At 38.9% G+C, this 10,459-nt stretch overlaps 1 protein-coding gene across 1 annotated transcript; it reads right to left on the bottom strand.

The window, feature by feature from the left end:
* Positions 1-6,350: 6,350 nt before the first annotated feature.
* Positions 6,351-6,680, bottom strand: rprml (reprimo-like; the record flags this gene model as incomplete). Its single annotated transcript, XM_080775686.1, has 1 exon — positions 6,351-6,680. The coding sequence occupies one exon, from the start codon at positions 6,678-6,680 to the stop codon at positions 6,351-6,353; it is 330 nt and encodes a 109-aa protein (XP_080631812.1).
* Positions 6,681-10,459: the final 3,779 nt, after the last annotated feature.

Below are 10,459 nucleotides of genomic sequence, written 5' to 3'. Positions count from 1 at the left end.
CTTCCAAACAAAAAGGACAGCTCTATATCCAAACATACCCAGAGGTATTTTTGGACTTGGTGGAACTCCAGACGAACTCCAGGCGCTTGTATTTTTACATGAAGCATTGTTGAAAACATGTTTTGGGGACATTTACACTTTTTTTCAGTGAATGCAGCGGGAGAAATGAAACGCATCAGTGTCGGACCCAAATTGGATCCAGCAGTTTTACCAGATCGGTACCATTCAGACTCTCTCCATTCATTAATTTTGCCTGATTGAGTGGTCGATTTTGCATTTGACATGATCAAGGCTCCAAACGTTGGACTGGAGCCGAGGTGGAGAGAGACAGGGTAGCTCAGTGATGCTCACTTGTGCCTAATTAACCCTTGCCCTTCAATAAGGCCAGTTGTCAAGATACTCCGAGTCCTACCCAAATTATAACAACGGAATTTCATTCGTCTCCCCTTAATTAGATGAATTGTTGTGGCCTTCCCCAGTCCCTGAAAAATACATGTTGCGCTTGCACAGCAGGTCTAAAACTCTACTAGGCCAACAGAGAGCCCATAGCTGGCACTTCCACTCTCTTCACAGAATCTTTGCAATCCAAATAAATAATGTCTCTAACCTGTGTGGCAGCTGGGAGTTTAAAAGATGGATGCCTCCCCATCTGGAACAATGAATATGCACTCTTGGTGCTTACTTATTTACTTAATCCTCTACATTCCCTGTGGAAAATAAGGCTGTGACTATCAGCTTCCATCTGGTCTTATCCTGTAGTGTAGACTACTAGAGCATAATACTATTCTGGGTAAACCTCGCCATAACTATTCGACAGCCATTTGGTCGATCAGTCGGTCTGTCAGACAGACAGACAGACAGTACAATTATTTTGTATGACGTCTATTACTTCTATTATTGTTATTTGTTTGGCTTTGCACTGTTGAGTCGACTTTATTTCTCTTCTCTCTTAATGATTTGTGGCATTCTGTACAAAACTGTCCACACCTGAAAACTTTGGAAGCCAATCTTCCACAATCAGGATGGAATATGAGAAATCAAGTAGCCTAGTGGGAAAGTGCATGCAAAAATTCCCTCAAATTGCACTCTGCGTTCATGATTTGAGGCACGGACGGGCGGACACACGGACTGAGTGCTCAGTCAGTAGGGTTACTCCAGGGGTACCTGTGAGCCCCTCCTGCTAGTTCACTAGACTCCAGGGGATCCAGGGTGCAGAAACGAGTTGCATGTTTTGAGAAAAAAACAATTCTTTGCAGTGACGGGTTCATTGCTGGAATGATTTTGCACTGGGAAAACCAATCAGAGGCGCTAAGAATCTGAATTGTGATCTCAAAAAAGGATGTGAACTTGTTAAGACATAAATTGTGCCTGGTCGCTTCCCTTGTCATTCTCATGAAAGACTTTTATACCAGCCCTAAAATATAGAGAATCAAATAAAAGACCCACAGACCGTCTGCACTTACCCAATAGGGACAATTTTATTTAAGCAACGCAGGTCACATAGACCTTCAGATGCCTGAAGAAGGTCTTTGTGACTGAAATTGTGTCCCTATTGTGCAAGTGCAGACAGTGTGTGGCCCAGTGTGGGTCATTTTGCTTTATTCTCTACCCCTGATCCATGCCTACGCACCCGTCTCTGTGCCGATCACGACTTTGTTTCCTGTGAACCAGGTCAGCCCTAAAATAAAATGTTCTATTATATCATTGTATATGTCAATGATAAGAATAGATAAACTCCAAGTGGAAGTAATCTGAAGTATGGCTTATTGTTTACAGAATGCCCTCTAGTTTTAAGGTGTTAAAACTTAACATATTCAGCCAATACTACCCAGCATTCCACACAGTCGCTACGGAGTAGCATCACTATCTCCCGTCAGGATTCCAAAATATAAGGCCTCAGCCCATCACTGTGGATATGGCATTCCTGACGTGGCTAATGAGTTTGACCAACAGATCATATACAATGGTAAAATATAATGCAATAAATGCCTAGACAGGGATCAATTCGATTTTTGCTAGGTTGCAAATCCAGTCTAGTGAGAATCAGCAGATTCTGAAATGATCTGTGCGCATGCATAGGTGTGTGGAAATTACCAGCCTAGACATTTTTGGAGTGGGCTGGCTCTAGACGGAATGGCACAGGTTAAACGGATATTTCACTTTCAAATGGTCATTTAACTCAATTTAACTTCTATTCTTTTAGGAGCACCCCAGACTGTTTTTAAGTTGCTTCATTCAGTATTTAGATATTAGTTTATATTTATATATTCGTTTTATCAGACATGCCACCTTCCTATACAAACCCATTGTAACATCAAACTCCATTTTAACCATGTTAGATTAATCGAAAACACACCAACAACCGTCCTTGTTTTGTTTTTTTCGTTTTTTAAATGAAAAAAGTTATTGAAAAAAGCATGGCCCCTCAAACTAGAGGCCACTGTGTTAAACTTATAAAAGTAAGCGATCAGGAATTGATGCAGTTTTGAGGAGTGAATCGTGTGTATACTGTATAGTGTATACACTATACAGTATGTGATTATATTATTTCCATTCCTATACTTTGCCGTTGCTGTCCCTGCGGCATCATCTCCTTTGAATAAGATACAACCCCATAGATCTGACTTGAATCAGAGAGAGCCACTTAAATCATTGCAGGACATTGTTGCTTCCGCACAGAAAGTGAGTTTTTTTATAGATGTTGTCTCCATCCCCTTCCACTGCACCTCAATACTATAATGTATTCTTTTCTCTCAAAGTGTTGTCTCTTGGGATTTTCTTTCCTTTTTCTGTAAAGTGTGAAATACCAATGCCGGTTAATCACCATTATTTCTGTCATGTTTTCTCAGCTCCTGCTCAATTCATTACATTCGCTGCATGTGGTATATACATATATATATGTACAGTACGTATATGTACAGTACGTCTTTGTTGTAAAAGGTCAGTGGTGACACTGCTTGACAATGAATTATTGGAGGGCTACTTCAACATACTATGGAGGGCTATGGAGGCTACTTCAACATTCTATAGGGCTACTTCAACATTCTATAGGGCTACTTCAACAGGGCTACTTCAACATTCTATAGGGCTACTTCAACATTCTATGGGGCTACTTCAACAACGCGAGGTTACATAACATGTACATGTTGCTCAGGGGAGAAGGGTCCAAGGTGCACCACAGCACGTTTCTTAATTTGTTTCTTTGTTCTTTGTTTCCTACAACTTGACAACTCTTAAACATACTTAGTGGACTTATTACCACAATTTATGTTGGACTAGTCATCATATTTCAATTGTTGAGCAATCAATCAATCAATCTCTGCTAACCTTGCATTCCCGTGAATCCTTCATCCTTTAGGGGAGTGGCTTTCGGTAGGACAGGTCCAGTTTTGTTTGTTTGTTTTACCACCATGAATAACAATGTTTGGATTATTCACTCCTCTCCTCCTTGTTTCATTATAACAATGCAGGACAATTGTGTTTTTGTTTCAATATAATATAAATAGAAAAATGGTCATACATCTGTGGTCATCTAGTAATTACCGTACGTACATTGCATCAATATGCACCCTCACAGTTTGCCTGACAATAATGGGTCTCTGGTTGTTGTAAAAAATGAATACAAAATATTAAGTGCAGTAGTTAATATGTTCTGTGTACTTTTTTCTGATGGAGTCAAATTATACTATGTGTTTGTGTATGTGCACATGGCAAGTGAACGCATGGGCGTGTTTGGAAAGATGGCTACATCTACCCCAGCTGGCCAGCTCTCCTAACAAGTACTGAAATAATAATGAGAACATTCGTTGCTTCTGAGTAGGTTGAATGAGAGGGACAGGGAAGGAGGGCAGAAAGCAGCAGAGGTACACAATTAAATCCAGAGTGTTCTTAACTAAGAGTGTAGAATACCCACAATGGTAAATCTTTACACTGTAGAACATTTAAGTGAGAAGCTGTGGCATATTCAGATTTGTTTTTGTTCATAAACTTATTTATTTAGGCCTATTTAGCACATAATCATAGTTTGATTTATTTGCTCATACATTCTGTTTGGTTTCTTTGCTCATTATCTGTAGTTCATATAATCCGTTGTTGCTTCTTAATCATATCTTTAGTTGTTTATTTCTATATTGTTTATTTGCTCATATAAACAGCAGTTTTTTAATCATAGCCTACAGTCTATTGTTGTTTATTTGCTCAGTCTATTTGTGTTTTGCTCATAGTCTGTATAGTTTTTTGCATTTAGCCTCTATTTGTATTGTTTTTGCTTGTCTCTATAGGTTTGCTATATAGTCTCTAATTTCCATTACCTCATATTCTTCTTTTAGCTCATAGTCTTGCTTTTGTTTGTTTTACCGGTACTCATAATTCCCAAGTGTTTTATTTATTTATTTTTTAGCTCTGAACAATGACAGCAGTTTAGTATAGATTTTTTAAAAGGTGTATTGTACAGTCAGTCAGACCATGGTATGAGAACAAGTTCCTTCTCACTTGACAGATGTCCTTGTGTCAGCTTTGTATGACACACACATGCAAAGTGGTTAAAAAAATTGATTTCTGTGGAACCTGTAATAAACCTAGCCCCCCTGGGAAGTGCGGATGCATGGGTCCTTCTTGATTACATTCACTAAGTCCTTAGAGAGTTCAGCTCAAAAGCTCTAAAATCCAATAACACCCGCATCAAGACCGGGAAAGCATCTGTGTAATTTTAGATATAATCCATATTTTATACTTTAGCTATTCAAAAATAGCAGATATACAAGCTCATATAGCGAGTCACTTTTAGCTTGTAGATCCGCTATTGTAGGAAAAATCATGAAAATGTGTGTACATTTTTAATGCAAACCTTTTAAACTCAATCTTTTCGTCTGGGGGTCCCCAGAACAAAAGTATTTTGAGATCGGGATCGGTGGCCAAATAAATAGAACTTGAGAACCACTGTTTTTCAGAAAACTGTTAGGATTTAGAAGACATTTGTATAATTGACATCAGATTTTAATGGGTTAATAACGTATTCCAGCCATCACACTCCTCAACAACAAATTGCTTAGCAATATATAGTATATGAATGAGATCATTCAGAGGATCAAATCGGGAGTTGAAGTCTTACATTAGGATATTTTATGAGTTATTCTCAATGCCTATGTATTATTATTCTCAGTGCTTTATTACTTTACCCTGTTATTGTGTATTTACATGCATGTATGTCTTGTGTCGTATAGTCTGAACAAGACAATAAGGTGGATATGCCAATATATATTTGCACTCAAGGGAGTGTGGATAGGCTTTGTTTCTTGTATGCATTTACATGTGTATACATTTTGAATCAGCCACATCTGTCAGTGTCATTCAGTCAATGTGGAGAGGTTTTAAATGTCACTTTTGTTTGGGGAGGGGGGGGGGGGGTGTCCAGGGATAACATCTAAAATGTTGGTTACTGTTTCAGATTAATAAAACTAATAGAAAACGTTAACGTTAGCCTACATTTTAAATTAAAGTGTGAACGAAATTAAAAAGCCCAAAACGGCAAATATGTTTTATTGACGGACCTATACGTGAATTATGCATATTTCTTAGTATAATGTATAATGGTGCTATTGTTACAATTAACGGATCACAGATGAGATGACAAAATGTTATAATGTCAATATTTATTAATAGCACAGCATTTTCTTCAAGTTTTCTTGGTACAAAAATCATGCATGCAGCATTTGGTGATTTCTGAAGTGCAAAACGGGTCCAAAGGATCCTCTCACATAGGAAGTAGGACTGAAGCGAGCATGCTGAACGGGAACAGAAACACTCCAAGAAGCTAAGGTGGAGTTAGTTGATAAACGTGCAACATTCCAGAACTTTGAATGCAGTTATTACTGTACATCAGGGGGGAAAGACATTTGATCAAGAAAAATACTATTTGTTGGAGGATATTCTCCGCACCCATCATCAACTCTACTGATAGAAACGAAACCGCACACATTCATGCTTTTTGACAGTTTTTAAAACATTCATTAATAACTATTTAAAAATTATCAAAATAATTTTAGGTAAACAACGTGTAAACATCTTCGTTACTTTGTTCTGGTTGGCAACAATACATTCATTCAAAAATGTACATATCAAATTCAACCCCATGCCATGAGTAAACAATTGCTGGTTCTTTACGCACAAACTTTACGCACACAGGTTGGTCGTTTGACCACTTTGTTGTGGTCATTTCTTGGAAGTCAGTGTAACAATTTGCATATCTTCTTTGCTCACCAAGACGCAGACACAGTCTTTGATGCGTGGTGCATGCATGCATGGAGACTCGTGCAACATGTGCCGCTCTCCATCCATGTCCGATGCCTGGTCTAGCTGAGTCCGATCATCACCGCCTCCACGTCTTTGGAAGGCCTCCGGTCCGTCACTAGAAAGTTAATCATACTCTCCGATTTGATCATCAGGTTGCAGCCGAGGAAGAAAATGCCGAACACGACAGTCAGCGAGAGCACGCACAGCACCGCGATCTGCACCACGCGCGACACAAAGAGTTTCCGCTCGTCCGGCGGCAGAACGAGCGAGCCGCCGTCGCTGGTCGCCACATCCGTGCCGTTGCAGCAAGCCACCAGAGTGCCGGTGAGAGTTTGACTCCCGTTTAGGATCGCACCCTGAGTGTAGTTCAAGAGGAGAGAGATGTTCATGTTTCCTCGCGGGTGGTCAGCAGCACCAAGGTGCGCGGTTCCAAAAAGCACTCACCACAAAGTACAAACCCTGGATAATTGCAAGCAAAACTTTGCGTCATGTGACTGTCCAAACATGAAACATCCAGCAAGTTAAAAAAAAACACCTGCAGGGAATATTAAGCGTGTGTGCGTGTCGATGCTCTTTGGCTAATCCCTAAGAAAAGTACAAACCAAATGCCTCGGGTTCTTATTTTGCATTCTGCTTTTTCACCAAATGAAGAAATGTTTACTGCATGAGTCACTGTCCACTTTTCTTAGGCTTCAATGTGTCTCCGACAGTAGACGGCGCAAATCGTGACTCCATGCCATGCCTGCCTTAGCTATAATAAGAGTGCACCTGTGCTGTGCTCGCTCTTGTGCCGTGCGCGCTATTGTGCCAAGTCTCTGGTGCGTTTTAAAGTGATGATGGATTCCCCGTGGACCACACCATCACTCAGCGCAAGGGGAGGTATAGCCAGGATATACATTTATTGATCCTATATATACAGTACGACTTTCTTGTTATATAGAAGAAACAGCATTCTATTTTAAAAACTCACAGGTGTTCCTGTGATATGCCATTCGCCAAAGTTAATTTAGCCAAACTAATTAAGACATCATTGTTATAGGCTACAAACATAATAAAACGTATTATATTAAACAATAGACCATTAGACTCAATAAGGCTAGATTATATTTTTAACACGGATATGTGACAAAAACAACATAGGCTTTCTCTCTAGGCTGAATAATAATGAGTTTCATACATTCATCACATCAAAGATATTTATAACTGTTGAAACATGCTCTGGAATCTGTCTGCATGTAGGCGGCAGGCCTAGATTTAATCATGAAGATTGGCTAAATTGCCTAAATATAGCCACAAAATGGCAATTTGGGGGTGAAGGCAAGCACCACCAAACTGAAGTTGAAAGCTGCAAGGCTGTAAATGTTTGATAGTTGCTGATACCTCGTTCATGATTTATGGCCAGATTTGTTGCAGAAAAAAGTGGAATGTCCGCACACGATATAATTCTGCTCCCCGTCTTTTTTATTTCAACCTATAAATACAACAGATTTGTTGCAGGCCACATCCTTGTTGAGAGATATGTTTTGATCAATTCCAAAACAATGTTGGGGACATAACAGATTTATAATATCCAAGCAAGTTGTTGTTTTTGAGAAACTGGCATGGATTTTTGTTGCGACCACAGGTCGCATTATATGGAATCGTGCATTTCTGTCAGTTGTTTGTTTAGTTGGTAACGACCCTGTATATGGTCATGCTTCGTGACATCAAGTGATGTCATCAATATTAAGCCCATATAGAGATCACTGATCTCATCAATATTGTCCAGCAACTCTACATCTGACCTCAAACCTTAGATCTCCATATGGAGCTGACCTGTTCTGACATTCCATATGTTGATCCTTCCCCATCCATCCTTCCTCTTCGATGTCTCCCTTTTGACTGATACCGTCATTTTAAACTCTAGACTGGCCTGCCCCAAAGTTATTAGTGCAGCCGTGCCCGGCAGCCGGCGAAAACTATAGTTCTCAGCAGGCCTGAAGATTAAGGCCCGGCCCTACCTGGGCCCTTGCATTGCAATCCATTGCATTGGAGTATATGGGCTTTAGAGTGACAAACGAGTTACATGAACCACGTGACCATGCTGTTTTGCTCATTGGCTCTCCTCTGAGCGGCCCAAACCTCAGTTGAATGAAACGTTTGGTTAGATATATAGCCTACTGCAAGTTTTATGTTGATCATGCGAACATTTCTTGAATTTGGTCTATTTGTGTGCTGAGCCATGCCCTTTTACTTAATACTTCATTAGGCAGAAATGCAAACAGCATTTGGGCTAAAAGGATAACACAAAAAAGTCCTGGGGACTTGTTTCCATTGTGGTCCTATATGTAAACAAGTCCCCAGGACATTTTTGTTCTATAATTATACAATATAGGCTACTAAACTAAATAACATAAGCTGTATGTAAGTTTTGGTAAGCTTGTAAGCTTGGGTATCTCCTATTGAATAGGTGTTACACTTGGTCCAGAAAATGTGGGTGGTTAGTCTGTAAAACGTATACTTTAAAAATAAAAATAATGTATTCGCATAATAAAAACAGTACAAAAAGGTAACATTATTAAAAAACACGGTTCTCACCTAAAATAAACAAATAAACACCACAGCCATATTCAAATGTGTAAGATATAAAATAAAAATAATACAAATCACAATTATGCACAGGGCGTATATTACGCCATATATAATCAAGAAAATCTCACACACTTATGTTGGCACGGCTGTGGCCCCTTAGTAAAAGGCTTTTGGAATACGGTTATTGCCACACTGTCTGTTATTCTGGAGGAGGAAATACCACAATATCCACTAGTCTGTCTTTTAAGCACTAAGGTAGAACATATACCACACCATATCACTTAAACAATGCATTATTACATTAGATTCAGTTAAATGCACCATTATGATGAACTGGAAAGAGCGCAATTAAGCCAAACTGCTTCGGTATTGACAACTGGATGAAGGACCTTTTTGAACGTATTGACTATGGAGCAGGCAGCATCGACCCTCTCGGAATATGACCATTGAGAGAATGATGGACCCTGGACTTCTAGTTCATATTTGGAGAACAGACTATATGCCTGAACCACACTAACCCATACTGTAACTGTACCCCCCTCACCCCCACCTCTCAATTGTTTTGGGTGATGTCTGTAATGAGTTGTATGTATCTGTATTGTGTATGAGAGTTGATATGAATCCCCTGCAATGTGATATACTGTATGAGCAATGTTATTGCATGTTTGAATTAAAGTATGTTCTGTTGTCTTCTAAATTAATTCAGGTCTCAGTCATGACATACAGTACATTAACAAATAACCATATAACAATTATCCTTTTTAATATGTTATCAATATAAATGTATTCTCTCAGATCAGGATTCTTCATTTGATTAAGTTTTCAGCTTTCCTCCTGAATCAAACCATACATTATTATGCTACTTCCTACAATGTACAATGTATGTACCATTTACATTTCTAGACATTCTTGCAACAGTCCATAACATTCCCCTGGAATTTCCTTTGGGCTCAAGAAAGTCTGTCTCAATCCACCCAGCATCAGTCCGTCAGTCTGTCTGTCTGTCCGTCCATCCGTACTGTATATTGATCATGGACATCTGCACTTCAGTGCGTAGTTATGACATGTGTATACAGTACTTTATGTGGTAGTGCACTTGGGCCGCTAAAGAAAGTTAATGTTTAATGTGTGCACCCACAACCTTTGTCATTCTAGTGGTGCTAGGAACATTCCTTTGCATTGAGGACAAAGGCTGAACTGCAAAATTCTCCCTTTTGCTTACCATTTACCATACAGTTCCTTTGACTGTAATAGCAAGAAAATGCCATGAGGTCAGAGAAGCAAAGACACATGACCTTTAAACAATCTACAGGTCCTGGTGAAGTTGATAATAATAATTTTGCCTATAAAACTGAAATCCCACACAAATATCTAGCTAGATAGTTGTTGTCCCAAAATTAGAAAATGTAATAATGAATTATGTGTACAATTAATTATACACACTGAAAATATAAGACTAATAATTAAGTTTGTGAAACAATACATTATAATATGTCTGATATACACTTATTGCATTAAATAGATGTCATGTGAACTATGAATATTGCAGTGACAATTTATACAACATTCTAATTTTGCAATGACAAATTTATAAAAA

This window comes from Protomyctophum bolini, assembly GCF_963924005.1.
Source record: "Protomyctophum bolini genome assembly, chromosome: 11".
Taxonomy (NCBI): Eukaryota; Metazoa; Chordata; class Actinopteri; order Myctophiformes; family Myctophidae; genus Protomyctophum; species Protomyctophum bolini.
Note: the sequence above shows the minus strand (reverse complement) of the source record. Positions and strands in the feature narration are given on the sequence as shown.